At 40.0% G+C, this 18,598-nt stretch overlaps 4 protein-coding genes across 10 annotated transcripts in view; 1 reads left to right on the top strand and 3 right to left on the bottom strand.

Moving 5' to 3' along the window:
• LOC120949953 (dedicator of cytokinesis protein 4) overlaps positions 1-6,982 on the bottom strand; it is a 61,084-nt gene extending 54,102 nt beyond the window's left edge. For 2 of the 5 annotated variants that reach the window (XM_040367611.2, XM_040367604.2), the window contains exons 1-2: positions 6,647-6,778; positions 4,904-5,170 (exon numbers count right to left, since the gene is read on the bottom strand). In XM_040367611.2, the coding sequence (XP_040223545.1) occupies positions 4,904-4,940 (37 nt within the window). In that variant the 5' untranslated portion in view covers positions 4,941-5,170; positions 6,647-6,778. The other 3 variants (XM_040367608.2, XM_040367605.2, XM_040367606.2) reach the window with 3 other exon arrangements.
• A 711-nt stretch (positions 6,983-7,693) lies between these two features.
• On the bottom strand, positions 7,694-9,601 carry LOC120951113 (4-hydroxybenzoate polyprenyltransferase, mitochondrial). Of its 3 annotated transcripts, none has more exons than XM_040369645.2 (3): positions 9,501-9,601; positions 8,198-9,428; positions 7,694-8,119 (listed from the first exon to the last, which is right to left on the bottom strand). In XM_040369645.2, the coding sequence occupies exons 2-3, from the start codon at positions 9,296-9,298 to the stop codon at positions 7,904-7,906; spliced, it is 1,317 nt and encodes a 438-aa protein (XP_040225579.2). In that variant the 5' UTR covers positions 9,299-9,428; positions 9,501-9,601; the 3' UTR covers positions 7,694-7,903. The 3 variants fall into 3 exon arrangements, with proteins under 3 accessions (XP_040225579.2, XP_040225577.2, XP_040225580.2); XM_040369643.2 differs by having other exon boundaries at positions 9,485-9,558; XM_040369646.2 differs by having other exon boundaries at positions 9,490-9,525.
• Positions 9,602-13,574: 3,973 nt separating this feature from the next.
• LOC120949427 (guanine nucleotide-binding protein-like 3 homolog) lies at positions 13,575-15,699 on the top strand. Its single transcript, XM_040366726.2, has 2 exons — positions 13,575-13,708; positions 13,774-15,699. The coding sequence occupies exons 1-2, from the start codon at positions 13,687-13,689 to the stop codon at positions 15,537-15,539; spliced, it is 1,788 nt and encodes a 595-aa protein (XP_040222660.2). The 5' UTR covers positions 13,575-13,686; the 3' UTR covers positions 15,540-15,699.
• A 116-nt stretch (positions 15,700-15,815) lies between these two features.
• Positions 15,816-17,745, bottom strand: LOC120949428 (uncharacterized). The gene is made up of 4 exons (XM_049605372.1): positions 17,576-17,745; positions 16,203-17,494; positions 15,915-16,138; positions 15,816-15,852 (listed from the first exon to the last, which is right to left on the bottom strand). Exons 1-2 carry the CDS (start codon positions 17,606-17,608, stop codon positions 16,268-16,270), a joined length of 1,260 nt encoding a protein of 419 aa, XP_049461329.1. The 5' UTR covers positions 17,609-17,745; the 3' UTR covers positions 15,816-15,852; positions 15,915-16,138; positions 16,203-16,267.
• Between the last annotated feature and the right edge of the window lie 853 nt (positions 17,746-18,598).

Consider the following 18,598-nt stretch of genomic DNA (forward strand, 5'->3'; position numbering starts at 1 on the left):
GACCCAGCCCGTAAAGTCTTTTTAGGCCGTCCACAAGGACAGAGGAGGCGTGGTAGGCCGAAATTGAGGTGGCAAGATGGCGTGGAGGCGTCCGCCATTAAGGCCGGGATAACGGACTGGAAGACGAAGGCGCCAGACCGTGAGCGGTTTCGGACACTCCTGAGGCAGGCCAAGACCGCAAAGCGGTTGTAGCGCCGGATAAGTAAGTAAGTGTTATTCGAAAAAAAAAGTCGGTCGAAAATTTTGGCGATTTCTGGTCTAGATCAAATGAAGCAGCAAAACAGGAGCTAAAGTAGAGCTAAAATGTTAAGCACGATTAAGAATCGCAATAATTTAGATGTATGTTACAATTCCGTCAATCTAATTTTAACACACTCGACCTGAATGATATTAACGACGTAGGATCCGTAATTCACATTCACTAAAGATACGACAGAAAAAATACCAAGAACAATTGCTTCGTTCTAGCGACACGCTCTTAACTGTTGTATAGATCAGACACTGAACAACTGTTTGGCGCTATGCAAGACCAAAACCAAATCGAAAGTATACGAGATCACTGTTCATCTAGGACGCCTGGACTGCTGCCACGGAGTTATCACTGTTATAAGTCCTTCAGGGTTTCTTCTTTAAGGCTTATTTAAGGGCATGTGAACGATTTGTAGTGAAATCGTTCTATAGAATTTATTAACTAAACTTGGAACGGTATTGGAATGCAACTGAAGAGCGATTTGTTTTTATTTGATGTCGTTCCTATCTCTAATAAAGATCGTACACACCAAACAAAGACTAAATATCTGATTGCGTAGATCCTATTATTATAACCTATTCACAACATTAACTGTTCAATTATTGTTTAAAAATTGTAAGCTAGATTATCAAAGTGTGTAAACGTTACACATTTAGTTTTAACATGCATTTTGAAACATCTGCATATACTTGAGAAGAGAATGAACGGTCGTACCGGAAATATTTGATCCATAATTCACATGCTACACGTTGCGTCGTTTTACCACGAGTAGGCAAGCAGACAAAACAAACTATGCACCAGCATAAACGGATCCCTGAAGTGAATGAAGATATTTTTTTTATTGTTTTCTCACCAGACGTCGTCTGCTGATCGTCTGAATGCACCAAGATTCGTCTGAATAACAACAACACAAATACATACATACGATAAGGCGAACACCAAAGCGAATGGATACAGAAAAGAGAACACAAAAAATTGGAGACAGAGTAAACCAATGATAAAGCTATAGATAGAATAATAACAAACTCATGCGAATGATGAATTACATTCATTTCATGAGACTTCCGTTCCGTTTCTTCATGCATGTTTGCTGTAATCGATCTTTCTCTTGTTTTTCATGATGTCAATGCCCTAGCTTAATGCGATAAATTGCACTCTGTCTTTTCTATTTAAAATATTAAAACTGTTGGCAATTGAAACTAAGGAATGCAATTCAAGAGAATAACCAAGCTCGCCATTAAAATTACTCACATTCGAAACATCATATATCTTCCGCATCAGAAACTGACACATTTTTCGACGATTACATGGTAGACTACAGGTATTCCCCGATATACGTCATACTCGATATACGCAATTTCGCTATACAGTATACGCTCGGTAATCCGCACCTATTTAATCCGCACGCTCGAGAATCCGCACTTTTGACAATCAAATTCATGAGGTACAGTGTTCGGTCAAAAGTAGTGTAGATAAACCTACACTACTAAAAATATCTTTCTATTTTTTTAAATTATAAGCTTTCTTTGCACAACATGAAAATGTATGTAAGGTAACAAATAACTCATGAACCGAGACAAAAATGAGATGTTTAAAAACAACACGTCAAAGCGTCATTCGATAATCCGCACTCAATCAGGTGCGGATAACCGAGCGTGTCCTGTACGAGATTTTCTAAATTTGACAGTTCTTCGAGCAAAAATGTCAAATGCAAAATAAATCCCATTTTAGTCCAATTTTAAAAACCATTAAGAAAAGGCACAAAATTGTAATTTTCAGTTGAAATCAGATTAAATAACTAATTTAATGACTCAGACCTATCACTTCAAGTAAAATGATACAAAACTAGCTATAATTTTACTGAAAAACTCGAAATTCGCCTTACGCTAATATTCGAGGCCTTCGGTCCGCATTAATAGCGTCCATCGGGGAATACCTGTATTCTACTATAGGTAAATCAATCCTGCAACTGATATCCAACGCTTAACAATTCATTCATAACAATTGTCTACATAGCTCAAACTCCGCTAGTTTTGAACTTTTTTTTATGTAACATACGTCCAGAATGAAATCATGCCAAAAATTATCGACGTACGAGACAAGCAATGCGAATTATATTGGTCTAAAGGTTGCAACGGATCGCCTATCCAGCCTATGGTGATATGTACCAGAATCAGACCCAATGGACGAAGCGGAACATATTTATTTTTAGCTTTAACCGTTTCTTGAAAAATCATCCACGCAGACACGTACATTAATAGGCACGAGGAGTACGACGGCAGTGAACGTGAATTGTGAGCTAAGACGGATGTGGACGGGTTGCAGAACGGAAGTATATGCAGGCCATGTAACCTTGAATGATCGGTTTTTCTTTTCCTACCCTTCTTTGTTCCATTGAATGGCCATCCATACGACCAGGCTTTTTTATGACACGGATTGTATCACTTGCTGCTGATCAATACATAGAACTGATTTATGAGAACTATTTGATTTTTCCCTACAATCGTGTAGAAATTTTAAATTTATCAAAAGTTATATTCATTTCAATCGAATTGGTTCGAGTTAGTTGAAATTATTTAAGTCATATAAAAGAACTAATGCCGGCTTATTCAGATTACGTATCAATTACAGAATTTTTCGAGAATATTTAATTCTTTCACATGATTTTTTAATAATACACAATGGAAAGTTCTATAACATTATTAACGCGAATATATGGCTATATGTAAACACAAAAACTATCAGTGAATTGTTGCACGAAATGCAAATTTCATGCAAACAAAATTGTACATGTTTGGAAAACTCCTTGATACACCAAAATTTATCTATTTTTAAAGGACAATTCTACTCATAGGGGCAAAAAATGTTAGCCCTTACACCACACCACACAATTCAACTAACATAACTAACTTCTAGTCAGTCTACCTATTTGAACGATTATTATATTATCTATTTATGTTTGGCATAATAACTGTATTTGTTATTTAATTAAATTACGAGGTTACAAATGGTTAAAAACTAGAACAAAAAATAATCTATTCTCTCCAATGCCATGCCAAAATGTATATTTTAACTTGTTTTTTGGGTTTTATTTTTGCTTACAAAATTGCACATTTCTGTATTCATATAACACATTTAAAATTGCATATTGAAAAAGTTGGTTTTTATGTGCATGGTTTATAAACACCATTTGTTCTATCCTCTTCAGGAGCACCAACAGCTCCAGATAGGTTGAATGACACCCTATGGCGCTTGCAGCACCTTCACGTGAATGAACAGGTTGTTTTGGCCTTGCAATGAATGTGTAATCAGCTCATTGGCATAGGGTAGTAGCACATAAAACTTCAATACAATTCGTTTCTTTGTAAAATGTTCCAAACAATCATTGTACTATCTTTTTAAAATTTGCTTGGATATGGCTGAAGATATCTTAGAGCAATTGTGCCATTTTTGCTTGCCATAATTCACGTTCAATAGTTTTTTTTTTTCATTTTTTTAAAGTTTTGGTATGTATTATACGTAATGACAACGAATGAACTTGATTTACAAATTTACAAGCGTATGCAGACTTAAGTAAGTATACAGACTTAATAAAACTTAAAAACAAAAAAAAACGAAATGAATTAATTTTTTTGTGATGCAACTATTATTTAAAATATACTAGACAACGGTTTAAAACACACCGCTGACCTAATCACACTTCGCCAACAATAGAATTTGTTTCGTCAACAATTTATGCATACATTTTCTATGAGCCAGAACATCGTTGTACGCATCGATAAAGACTTAATGCTATGCTCAAAATGGACCTCACAGGAAATCGCACATCCGCGTTGCCCATTTCCGCTTTGGAACCAAGTCATTGCTGACGGTGATGCCAAAACGCGTGAAACCTCTTCGTATAATAATAATAATATGATAATAATAATAAGTTGTACTTGCTTGCTTCAATATTAAATCTGTTTGTTTTTGTCACGATTAGTGACAATACTATATTCTTTAATGCAAAAATCATCACTATTGTTTTCACATCAACGGTTATTTGCATTGCACACATATATAAAAATCATATCAGCATTTGCTGTTGTTTTTGTCTTCTTCAATGAGTAATGAGCTAACCTAAGCAAAAGTTGATTGTGCCTGATTTTGTGAAAAGTGTACATCTGATGTATAAATCATCATTGAAGCAAGACTAGTCGCAGTTTAGCTAACCACCCCCCCCCTCCTCCTCCTCCTCCCCTGTCGTAAATAAACGTACACGGAATCCATGATCAAGATAATGCAATTTCTCTGCCCTTCAACTCTCGACATGTCCGACATTCACCACAGATGCACTCTTGTCTGTCTGATGGGAATTACGACGCTGTCGTCTCTGCACATATTATTCAATTCTTCTCTACCCTTAGTTCTTGTAAGAATTCTTGGGCACACACACAACCAAGAGGATGCGTTATTACTATTATTATCTACAGCAAATACCGATGAATAACTTTCACTGACCGAACGAACATGGCGCCATTGTAGCTCTGTTTCTTTTAAAATGTTTAATATCATATTTTAAATGAACATTTACATTAACTGTGCCATCTGTGTCAACATAAGGTGAATGCAAATGAAAAAGTTACAAACTAATGTACTCGTGTATTTACTCACCAACTCCATATTTGTTGCTTGTCGGGGACCAGATCATGTTGATGCCTTGTTTTATCCGTGTTGGTTCGTTTTTACAGGAGATTTTTTTCTTCTTATAGATGCTTATGCAGTTTAACACAACACTAAACTTTGGCACTGAGCTTCTCCTACCATTTGACACCGATAAGGTAGTAGGGAAGAGAGAGATTCTATGGCGACGGTTGAACCATCAGTGCTATTTTATCAGCAAAGATTCAGTGCATGTTTATTTTTCACTTTACTGACTCACTAAGCAATGGTACAAGAGAATTGGGAACATAATAAAGAAAATGTGGAAAGAGCACTACAGCTGTACGACACATGCGAAGTTTATTCGCTTCGGCACGTATTACCAAAGCATAAAGCTAAACATATACGGCGTGTAACTATGCACTGCTAATGATAGTCGAATCGAACAACACTTCCTCCCATAGTAGAACTCATTCTAAATCGAGCCACATTTACACTAGTATTGCTTCTTTATATTACTTTCAAACATTATTACACATATATGCCAATATGCAATAGAAACAGTTCTGATCCACATCTAATGCACATTTCTGGCACACCACGGCACAAAGGGATTTAAGAGCATGCAATTTTACATTCACAAATTTCGCCGTGTGCCATATGCGTCATTGGTGCAGATTTACGAAAACAGTGTGCCGTTCACTTGTTATTACACTTGCCTTAAATGCACACGAAACAACATGGAACAATCGCTGAAAGAAATTTGCATCCCACCCAGCACCTGATTACGACGAGACCTTCAACACACTATTCTTTATCTGCCACTTTTCACCAGATTACACCGATTCCTTAGATCCTTCTTACACCAATACTGGGAGCGGCAAATAGTGCAACTAACTTCAGCACACACAACAACAACAACAACAACAACAAAACACCCCACAATAAGTTTGTGGCAGTAAGCGATGGAAGAAGAGCAAGGGAAATGATGATTACAAGGCACAGTAACGCACGCACGTGAATCTAACAACACACGCACACACGCTCATTCAAACTACCACCATTTGCCAAATTCACATTGCTCAGAATACAGCTCCTGGGATTTGATGGCAGGTGCGGCTTTTCATTTTCCACACACATCGTCACTACACCCTGCCCCTATCCGCTATTCACTTTGCTAAACAGTGATAGTGAGTCGGATACATACATTAAGAACTAGAACCATTCGATCACTTCCTGCTCGTAGCTGGCAACGATTGCCAACTATCTCATTGAAAGAAGGTGTTAACGTTAACGGAACGGGGAAAACACATACCGGAAAACGAGCCACTACACTACGGAAGTAAACCACTGTTTTGTCGCATACATCAGAAACGAGGAGCTTCATTCCACAAACAAAAGGAATATGAGCAGGGCCTAACTATGAAACAAACGCGCGCGCGCTAGCTTTCCTTCCAAGTATGAGTATGGCACCAAACACACGACGATGCCAGTGGGCGGACATCGGGCTTGACAAGTACATTTTCTCTTGCTGCAAAGAACATCATACCGGGAATCTAGGAACAGCGAATATTAAGCCAAATAAACTATTCATTTTCAACGTTGTTCCATGTTGGAAATAAACACTAGCAGTGCACCAACAACATTCACATTTTGCTTCCATTGTTTCCTGCAGCATCAGCATAGCAGTATTGCAAATGTTTCGCTGGCCAAAGCCAAACCCCTCTGTTCTCTTCCTGGGAAACAATCACTTACGCCGATAGAAGAATTAACCACTACTGTGGGTGGTAGCTATCTGAATCTGTATTCACGCTTGCAAGATGTGATAACTCTGCTTGACACACGTAAAACTACGATATGAGATACGCTGGTATCTTGTCAAAACACAACACAGCGAATGTTGACAACCCGCACCGTTTTATTCACGATCGACATCCCTAGAGTGCGTTTCATGTTTTGGTAAAAATATGCAATTATGTACATGTTTACTCAGAAACCGTTGCGTAGCCTTGACTTGATGCGCTTATGAAATGTGTTCACCTTATAGTTGCACCTGTAAATACACACAAGCGTGAAATTACATTTGTATTCGTCACTTTAAGCATCAAGCAAGGAACCAAATTTTGCAAAATTCTTTCCCACAATCACATCAAACAATAACCATTTGAACGAAATCGCCGGGTTGGCTCATACGTTAGAGATTTGACAGGAAACACATTTGGTGGTTGACATAAGCACTCATTCTCTCAACAAACAATCGCATAAAAAATTCAAATGCAGTTGATAATTCTCAAACGAAATACGTTTTATAATGCTTTGGTTCCCCAGAAGTCAATAAATTGATGATGATGAACTTTGCTGGGGAGGTCCTGTCATCTCACCCAACTCATACAACATGCCAATTCTCATATGAATCGTCCCCCGTACTAATTCAGCTACGTGGTCCATCTAGGACGTTGCGCCAGGAGTTCGCTATTACATTATAGAATTGTTGTTCATTATTATTTCTTTCTATTTTTGGAGCAACAATCGATTTTTTTTTATTCTGGTTATGCACCTCATGCAATGGGTAATCAGTGACTTCATGCACCCATACCAGAACAGACCACCCCATTTATGTGGTTTGGTTTGGTGCAGGGATGGAACTCAGAACGGACATGTTGCTATGTTGTTGAGGCTTTTACCACGGCTACCCAGTTTTATGCTGCAATTTAATTCTGCAAATAATCAAATCCAATGTAAAATTGTATAAAAAAAATCAAACACTCTTAATTGAATGTTGCACACCGAAACAATACTGAAAAAAACAACACAAATTATTCTTAATGCGATATTGGTACTGTATTGAATTTAAACAAGTCTTGCTAGCAATACCCTCCGAACATTATGACCACCTTTGTATTGGTGACTGTTCAACATCATTTTGGGCAGAATCAAAATTTTCAATGAGAGCACCTGGTGTATCATGTTGTGGAGGCCGCTGCTTACGAGGTATACAGAAAAGCTATCGCCTTATACGACGATATTTCTTGCGCTGGTAACAGTGGCACTCAACTGACCACTGGGATTGCTACTGCTACCGGTTACCGAGCCCTTTGTTCGATCTTCGCTATTCTTTTTGTACAGCGTTCCTAGGACGATTCCAAGGAACAGTAGGAATCCAACTTGATGGTTCGAAATGAATTTGGTGGCGCAATCCTTGGGATTGTGAATATTTAGAGAGTGAATCTGAAATGTAATATAGCATGTTAATAATTGTTTTTTTTTTATTCAAGAGCCGCGCGCCTAAGCCCCAATTACGCGTACCTGGTGAGCTAAGTGGGCTCCAATGAGTCCAATCGAGGTATAATATGGCCATGTTTGATCACACACCAGTCCAGCGGTTAGCAGGTTACCAATCATGGCTGCCGTAAAACCGCTAAGCCACAGTTTCGTATTATCTCCAAATCGTAGCGCTGTTGATTTGATTCCTATTATCAAATCATCCACCTTGTCCTGATGGGCGTATATTGTATCGTACACGATTGTCCAGCATATTCCGGCAACGTAAAGTGGCAAACACGCGGACCACTCGACCGAGCCTTGCGTTGCGCTCCAGCCAAGCAAGGCACCCCAATTGAAGGTAGCGCCAAGCATCAATTGCGGCCAATAGGTGACACGCTTCATCAAAGGATAAACTATGACTAGGCCCAGGGAGCTAGCGCCTAACAGGATAGAGTACCAATTTAATTGGAGCAGCACCAACAATCCTACCCCCAGCTGGCCCGCCAGGAACACGACTGCATCGAATGGGGCGATCTCTCCCGATACGAGCGGTCGGTTTCGTGTACGTTCGACCTTTGCATCTATGTCACGGTCCCATAGATCGTTTATCGTGCAGCCTGCACCACGCATCACGAAAGCTCCAACGCCGAACAGGCCAAGCATCATCGGATCCGGCCAACATCCTGCCGGAGTACTAAGCGCAATACTCCAACCACATGGCCAAAAGAGTAACCACGAACCGATGGGCCTATCGATACGCATTAACCTCGCGTAAGGCGAGATTTGTTGCTGCCATGTTCGCGCTTCTTTTCGCTCCAACCGTGTAGTCCGCGTTTTATCGCTATTATCACTTGCAATGCTCCGAACATTGAGCACGCTGATGTTATTTGGTATCGATTCCACCTCGCGTGGATGCAGCATAAGTTTATGACCAAGATTGGTTGTGTATGGAAATCTTCTCCCCGCAACTGGCCTTGCCGGTAGCCGTATCGGAAATAGCGTTATGTTTCGACTAAGCGGGAAACATATGGTTCGTTTCGGGTACATCGGTCGCACTACATGTGAGTGTCTGCTCCACGGCCAGCCATGGAAGAAGGTGATGCTGCTGCCTACTCCTCCTCTCCACACGCTTCTTCCTATCATGGCCTTCGAAGAATTGGCGCCGGTCGTTTTCAAATGTCGTAATTTAAGGACAGGATGATAATGCACATGCCACACGTTTATATTTCACATTATTTCGACATGATATTCAGCACGATTTCATTTGCAGAGCCTAAAAGAGCGTAGAATTAATGAACTAGAACTGAAAAGAATAATATTTTGCAATACACCACGAGAAAATTACGTGACTGATGGATGACCAAAGTGCGTATAACCACAACAATAAGCTATGCTTTACCAAGATATTTGCAGTACAATATGTGATTCACCGGTTCTTCCTCACCATACATTTCTCACCATCGATTTATCTAGGAAACAAAATATTATAAAATCACGAGACGTTCCTCAATACATCAATATTTAATAATTGTATCCAATTGAGTTTTGAGTTTTTTATCCCTAGAATATGGCATTTGCTCGGATTATTTTACGAAAGCTAAAACATTTTTTTAAATTAAAACTTCACGACAGCACACACTGTCATAAACTCACCTGTCAATCTGAACGAAGCAATTCCATGCAGAGTGACCAGAAATACCGATTTATCTGTACAGTCTGTTCCCGTGTTACGCGGTTTCTGCGTTCCCGGCGAATCCGCGTAACTCGAATATCCGCGTATGTCGAATTTATCATTTTTTGAATAAAAATACTATTCAATACTCAGAATTTTTGATTAAATTTAGTACTTTTATACACTTTATCATTTATTTGATATAATTCGTGCAGAAAATTCTAATATTTCTGGCTTTTAAGCGGTTTCAATTTGTTAGCAAAAATGCAATTTCTACCGAACTTGAAGCAAATTGTACTGATTTGACATTTAATCTGTCAAATTTAGATAACCGCGTATCTCCGAATCCGCGTAAGTCGAGAACCGCGTAACTCGGGAACAGACTGTATTCCTACCGATTTTTTATATGCCTACCGATTCACAGATGACCGCCCTAAAACTACCCTACCAGCATTAAACGGCTTTGAAGGCATTCAGAAGGCATTTAAGGCGTTAGTCGCCTTAGAAGGCGAATAAAGATTTCAACCGAAACTTTCACGGCTGTAACGGGTTCTCTTCGAAATCTTTCAACTTTTTGATTCAAGGAGAACAGATAACTTGCCGCCATCTTAGCTTGTTTATATACTGAATTTGCACCTGTACTAATGTAACTGCCAAATAGAGCAGTGACAACGCTTTTGGTTCCGAACCGAGAAACCGTGTGTTCAAATCCTGATTTTTATGATCTTTTTTCTGCGTTTATTTCTTTTTAAATTAATTTTTTCTTACTATAATTACTTTAAACAAAATTTATGTGAAGCGAAATTAAAATAATACCTTTTTAAAAAACATAATAATAACTCTATGCTCACCGTTCATTATCAGGATGGGAGAAATATGTATCTCATTTTTCCTTTTATTAGAGTTATCGAAATGAGTTTGATATATTAATACCTTTCAATGAGTTGGTCTTTAACAACCGAATAATGTAGACCATCTTTAATAAAGTGAAATAGCTCAGAGCTTAACGCAAGAGAACATAACACGTAAATCGTGCTATCGAATCTCACGTTCATATCTGGGAACACTACAACAGTGCAGTGCTGAAGACGCTTGTAAGGTTTTCTTTTGACAGTTGCAATTTCAAATTTCAAATTAAAAGCGAAATTTTTCATTGACATATTTCAAAGGCATTTAATTACTGCTAAATGCACTGCTGATCGCCTTCAATTCGCCGGCGAATACAAGGCGATTAGAAGGCATTTAACGGAAATTTGCGGGTAGGGTACCGATTTTCCATTTATCCTACCGAAAATCACAGATATTTGATTTTTCAGTCGTTTAAGCTTAATCTGTGGCGCTTGGGATGCTATTTCAAGGATTTCATTTGTTACTTAACGCGCTGATGCACGTTTGTTTGCCTGGCACTTTTTATCCGTTAAAATTTAATGTTCATACCCAAGTGCCACAAATCCACTAAACGACCACTAAACGGCTTCTAAACGACTCAAGTTCTCTACCTAAACGGAATATAGAAAGACTTCGTTTAGCAGACGGCAAACGACTCATGCATTCTAAAAAAAGCAAAAAAGCTGGTGGCGCTCTCTGTTAGTGGGATACCCCTACCCGCAAATTTCCGTTAAATGCCTTCTAATCGCCTTGTAATCGCCGGCGAATTGAAGGCGATCAGCAGTGCATTTAGCAGTAATTAAATGCCTTTGAAATATGTCAATGAAAAATTTCGCTTTTAATTTGAAATTTGAAATTGCAACTGTCAAAAGAAAACCTTACAAGCGTCTTCAGCACTGCACTGTTGTAGCGTTCCCAGATATGTGCGTGAGATTCGATACCACGATTTACGTGTTATGTTCTCTTGCGTTAAGCTCTGAGCTATTTCACTTTATTAAATATGGTCTGCATTATTCGGTTGTTAAAGACCAACCCGTTGAAAGGTATTAATATATCAAACTTATTTCGATAACTCTAGTAAAAGGAGAAGTGAGATACATATTTCTCCCATCCTGATTATGAAGGGTAAACATAGTCATTATTATGTTTTTAAAAAGGTGTTTTTAAAATTTCGCTTCACATAAATTTGGTTTGTTCTAATTATAGCAAGAAAATATTAATTTAAAAAGAAATAAACACAGAAAAAAGATAATAAAAATTAGGATTCGAACACACGCTTTCTCGGTTCGGAACCAAAAGCGTTGTCACTGCTCTATTTGGCAGTTACATTAGTGAGGGTGCAAAACCAGTATATAAACAAGCTAAGATGGCGGCAAGTTATCTGTTCTCGTTGAATCAAAAAGTTGAAAGATTTCGAAGAGATCCCGTTTCAGCCGTGAAAGTTTCGGTTGAAATCTTTATTCGCCTTCTAAGGCGACTAAGGCGGCGCTCTAGCAGCAATCGAACACGACATAAGACACGAACAAACCCATATAATCATATGGAGGTGCACTGTCAGACACAAACAAACAAACAAGACAAACCTCGAGTCGAACATGTCAGTTGATTCTGTCTGTGATGTTCGATACCCACCTGTGCTGTGAGTACCTTGGCTGTCAAACGCTTCACAGCTACAGTAGATAGAATTCAATGCGGGACATTTTCAAGTTTTTTTACGTAGTTTGTCTCTTTTTCTTCTTAAAATTGCGTACAAAATATTTAGAATAGCTATCAATAATATTTGCAATGCTTCACAATCAATTATAACATCAAATATACAGGTTTGAAACGTATAAAACTATTACGTGTACACAATGCATGTATAAGCACTGTATGTGTTTTGGCATGGACGTTTGTTTACATTTTTCAATAATAAATTTGAATGATTTTTATGTTATTTTTGATATGAATAACTAGTATATTACTTGTTGAATCTTCCCCCTGCAGATGGATGTTCATTTAAACTATGAAAATGCTTCATTTTCGAGTTGATAAGATAGGCGTATTGCAGTGCATCATGACAGGTCTATAAGACATCGAACAGCTGACAGAGCACCTATCGAACAGAGTCGTGTTTGTTTGTCTCGTTCGATTGGTCCCAGAGCGCCGCCTAAGGCCTTAAATGCCTTCTGAATGCCTTCAAAGCCTTTTAATGCTGGTAGGGACCCCAACCAGTTGAGCTTCATCGCTTGGAGGAGAGCTTTCTCATTTCCTCTGTACTGTTGTATGGTTTCGCATTGAAATTATGCATCGCTAGAACTAGAACGGCGATACGATTGATTAAATACTTAACTCCAGCGAAAACCACCAGCACTGAAGCAAGTGAGATTTGAGCAATGGTCGTTGGTGTTGATACCCACGTATCTGACCACGCGACCATTCATATAGATTATTGCTCAGAAAGTTAGATGGCTAAATAGGTCATGATAAGATGAAACTTGTCGAAACACATTACAAGAAAAGGATAGCAATATAATGATGAGTTGCAATACGCCATCTATTGATCAAACCAATGAAGCTGTGGAGCTTTCATTTTTTTCTAAGGATATTCAATTTTCCAGTCGTTTAAGCTTAATCTGTGGCGCTTGGGAAGTAAAGGATGCATATTCTTTTGAAATGGAACTTTAATTTTGCGCATTAGTACTCCCCCCCCCCCCCTATCACGCTTAACACTTCTTTCGCTTTCACTTCTTTCAACTCGAGTTAAGTTTCGAGTTTTAACCTACCGAAAACTACCGATAAAATTTTGATGCGCCTACCGAAAACCGCCAAAATAATCTGGCCACACTGATTCCATGTGCTTCAACAGTTTGACGTTAGTGACATGTTTTGACCGGGTGTTTTCTTTTTGGGTGAAAGAAAAACGTGGTGTAGTGGTGTAACGTCTAATAAAACTTAAATTAAAGTGTTTCAATAGTCCAAATCCGCAAAAATGGCACTGAAAGCGATGAAATGTAAGAATGTGCATCATATGTATATTGTACACGTAAAGCTAATTTGTCTCACAACTTTCTACTAGGTCGTAAATCGAAGCGACAGAAAGCATCCTTGCGGTACAAGGTAATCAAGAAGATTGCCGAGAACAAGCGCAAGAAGGCGAAGGAAGCGAAGAAGTTGCCTAAATTGAAGAGCAAAAAGCAGAAACTAATCCAAGTGCCCAACATCTGTCCTTTCAAAAAGGAAGTGCTTGAGGAGGTCGAAGAGTTCAAGCAAAAGCAGGAGGAACTGCGTCAGAAGGAGCGGGAGCGGCAGAAGGCACAGCGTCAAGAAGAGTTACGCTCCAAGACCCTTCAATCGATGGTGGCTGATGCGGAGAAGCGCCAGGATCAATTCAGCCCTGAAGCGGCCGAGGAAGATGAATATGCAAACGTAATGAACGGAGGCAAGGAAAACTCCCTGAAAGCATACTTCAAGGAGTTTAAGAAGGTTGTTGATGCCGCAGATGTCGTGCTGGAAGTGGTTGATGCTCGCGATCCGCTCGGTACACGGTGCGCCGAGGTGGCAAAGATTGTTCGTGAGGCACCGGGACAGAAGCGGTTGGTGTTGATCCTCAACAAGGCGGACCTGGTGCCACGCGATAATTTGGAAAGGTGGATGAAATATTTGCGTCGTTCTGGTCCCGTCATACCCTTCAAGGCGACAACGCAGTCGCAAAAATCCAACATTGGCCACAAAAAGTTTAAAGCCGCCAAAACTTTAGAATGCTCTCCCTGTATTGGAGCGGATTTACTGAAGGAACTGTTGGCAAACTACTGCCGTAATGATAACATTCGCACTTCTATCCGTGTCGGTGTGGTTGGTCTTCCGAATGTGGGTAAAAGTTCGCTGGTCAACTCGCTGAAGCGCAAACGTGCCTGCATGGTTGGTGCTAGACCGGGCGTCACAAGGCAGATGCAGGAAGTGCAGATTGATTCGCATGTGAAGCTACTCGACAGCCCGGGCATCGTATTTCAGCGTCCGAAGGACCAAGACCACAACAAATATTTTGCACTGAAGAACGCACAAAGAGTGACCGAAATTCAGGACCCATTCCCGCTGGCCAACGACATTCTCAAGCGTGGAACGATGATGTACTTCTGCAAGCTGTATGACATCAGCGAGTTTCATTCGACGGACGAATTTCTGGCAAAGAAAGCGGTCCGCATGGGTGCGTTGGCGAAGAAGGGTGTACCCGACGTAAAGAAGGCAGCCCGGTGCCTGATTGAGGATTGGAATAACGGCAAAATCAAATATTGCACACAACCTCCGGAGGATAATGCGGATGAGGTGCATCTTGACGCGCAGCTCGTATCACCTTCGGACGATGTGCCCGGGTTGGATCTGGATCAACAGCTCGATGCTTTAGTGCAGCAGCTCGGCAGTCAGTATGAGGCCAGTTTCGATGTGAAGGACGCGGAAGGTATGAAAGTGGCTATTAAAAAGGAGGACATTCTCACGATGGAAGTTGACACTGGCGGCCCAGTGCACATGCGGTTGGCAAAGAGCGACCAGCTATCGCAGCTAACAAATGAAGGCACGATTATTGAGCGAGACGATGCCATGGATGGCAAAACCGGCGATGGAAGATCCCGCAAGCGAAAGGTGAATGATTACGCTGAGGAAGAGAAACGCTTCCGCAAAGACCCAATGTTCTTGCTGGAGGGCAATCAAACGGCCAATCGAAATTTGAAGCAAGAAATGAAAAAGCGTAAAAAACTACAAAACAAGCAGACCAGCTCTCCCGATGAAGTAAAGGAAGAGAAGGAAGCCTACGATTTCGATGACGATTATGGTATGGAAGACTAAAGCAAAGCGCACTCAATCATAACACAATACAGGATGCTATTCTTCTTTCGTTGAATCCTGAACAGAAATACACATTATCTTTTCGTTTTATAAGTACTATATCTGTATTACTTGCAAAAAAGGTAATGTATATTCAATAAAAAAGACCAATGTCAAAGGACCTACACAGACTATTCATGGTAATTCAAAATGATGTGATGGAAAGGAACGTAAGGAACATTTTTTTTCTGTTTTTAATACTCATAATGCTAAGGCCATCTCCCGACAAAACGTTATCCCTATTCCATCAGTAGCGAAGATGTAACAAAACAATCTGAAATAATAAGACGTATTTTGGTAAGTATTTGTTGCACACGCATTATTGTTGTGACATACCTTTCCTCGCTGTTGATGTGGCACAAATTCATCTTCCACAAACTCGTGTGACACAAAATACTTCTTGCACTAATTTTAGCATCGCCACTTTCTGATCCTCATCCAATATGCTACCGACAGCGGCAAACTAGCGTCGCCGATGGGAAGATATCCACCACTGAGCAGTTTTATAAAAATATATGCCGTAATGTAATATTTTTTGTTACGACCGACTCATACAATTGCTGTAAGAGAAGAAAGTAATTTAAAACATAATCAAACGATTAAGATGTATATATATGTACTTACAGGCACCTTCTGTTGTTTGAAAGTCTTTTCACCTTCGCCTTGCTATTTCTGTTAGTTTTTCTATGTTACTCTGCCTCCCCGACTTCCTTTTTCGGGACCGTTTTTCGGTTAATGCCTTTTTTTAGTTTAAAAAGTGCTTTTTTGTTGCCCTCTTCCTTGGTAGGTACATTCGTTTTGTCCGTCGTCTTCGCTTTACGTTTTTCAATCTCTTCCGAGCTTTCATTATCCAAATCGCGTACACTTTGTTTGCTGCTTCGCGGTAAAACTTCCCGTTTTGCAGTATACACCGAGGTGCGATTAGGCTTAGGACCCGTCGCTTCGTGACCATTTGGTGAGTGTCGATGGTCGCTATCGGAGAACATGTCCTTCTCGCTATCGTTCTTCGTTTGCTTTGCGGGAGAAGGTTTTGGATTTGCCGGATCATACTCTTCGGCGTCGTCCGGTCCGAACAGGCTTTTATCCACTTTTACTGCTCTGGAAGATGGGGTATTGTTGGACTCCACTTTGTTCTGAGGGCTTGATGTTGGCGTGTAGGATACCTTAACCTGCGTGTCGGTCGTTTCCGGTGTGTAGGGATCGGGTTCTGATGCACTATTTGGTTTATGACCATCGACTATTCTTGACGGTTTATACATTCGCTTAACACCTGATGATGCACCATTCTCAGGAACGTACTCTTCATCGGCGCTTCTGATTCTCTTTTTAACCGGCTCCGGATGATACTCTTCTATTTGAGCAGGCAAACTTTTGCTGCTGCCAGCGGGCGTCTTGGCGTTTGATTTGATGTTAGTGATCCCTCGCTTTAGCTCATTAATTTCTTTCAGCAAGCGAAGTATAGTCCTATCCCGATCCACAACCTTGTCACATAGAGTACGCCCTATATCACTGATCTCAACGTAGATACAGCAATTGTGCAAATTTCCGGCCCTCTCTTCGAAGAACATGTTTAAATCGTTGCGGTAGGTTGTATCCCGAAATGAGTATTTCATCTGCAGGTATGGACGTTCTACACAGTTCAAAAGATACTCCTTGTTAAGCGCATTAGGTGGACAGATTTCAGAACCATGTTCCGCCATATTATTCTGCAACAAATCGTACAGCTTTCGGTAGACAAACGACTCCCATAAATCGCCCGTGAGGAATTTGTTTCGGGCCGCAAATTCACATTCTTTGCTATATGGTTTGGGGAATCGAGGAACCGGTAATGTGGCATCGGATTTCAGTGCAACCCTAGCCGGTGCCTTGTCTAATGGCAGTACTACGATGTTTGCCAAAATGTACTTTTCACCAAACTGGAAGAAAGGAATCAATCAGATATCATCAGCACGAAAACCGTAATTGCAGACATTGTGCAACATGGACAATTAGGGCACCTTTAGCTTTTCAACTAATTGCGAGGCTGCCATTCTGAACTGCGCTGATGTACAAGCGAACAGAGGAACTAGTATGTTTTATCTCCAATATGATAAATGTTTCGATGAAAAACAAAAACATGCCATTTCACAGAAATCGAGATTGCTTCGTTAACTGTCACCGTGCAACCAGACATTCCGCCAAATAGCGTCGCATCGTGAAGCGTGAAGCCAAAATTGATGACATTGATGACAAATTGTTTTACCATATCTGCTCGATTAGTACAGGCGGTCCCCGAGATACACGGTTAATGGGGACCGAAAACGGCCGCAAAATACCGCGTATCTCGAATTTCCGCGTAAGTCGAATCTCGTGATTTCCAGCTAAAATATCACAAATTTTCGTGTAATGAGCGGGGAGACGCAAGTAGGGGGCGGTTTTAGTCACTTTATGAATTATTTGATATGATTCTGACTGAATATAACTGTTTTAAACCTTTTGAAATAGTTTTTAACATTCGATCAAAACGGAAATTATTTGGCAATTTGTAATTGATGTGTCAAATCAGTACAATTTGCTCAAAGAATTGTCAATTTTAGAAAACCGCGTATCTCCGAATCCGCGTATAAGAGGTACCGTGTATCTCGGGGACCGCCTGTACTCGATACGCTTGAAATTGTGGATTTGTGTGGGATCAAGGGTGTTGAAAGCGCCAAGATTTGATGTGTTCTTAATTAGACGTTTCTTTATCGATGGACGATGCCGCAGAGGTCAGAGATTTTTTTATTCAGAGATATGGTTTATTGTGATGAAAAACAAAAGCTAATTTTTTTGTGACGTTATTTTATAAAAATGGATATTATTTAAGTATAAAATGGGAACCAACTATAACGATAGGAAACATCCTTTTCGAGCGAATCTACAAGAAAGTTACGAAAAAGCCGCATCACAGTGGATTTTAAATGAATTTTTCTGAATTCCCTTACACTGGTGCAGTTTAAGGGAAACTTAAGGCTCCAGTTTAAGGGAATTTGTTCGAATTT

Source organism: Anopheles coluzzii, chromosome 2 (assembly GCF_943734685.1).
Source record: "Anopheles coluzzii chromosome 2, AcolN3, whole genome shotgun sequence".
Lineage (NCBI taxonomy): Eukaryota > Metazoa > Arthropoda > Insecta > Diptera > Culicidae > Anopheles > Anopheles coluzzii.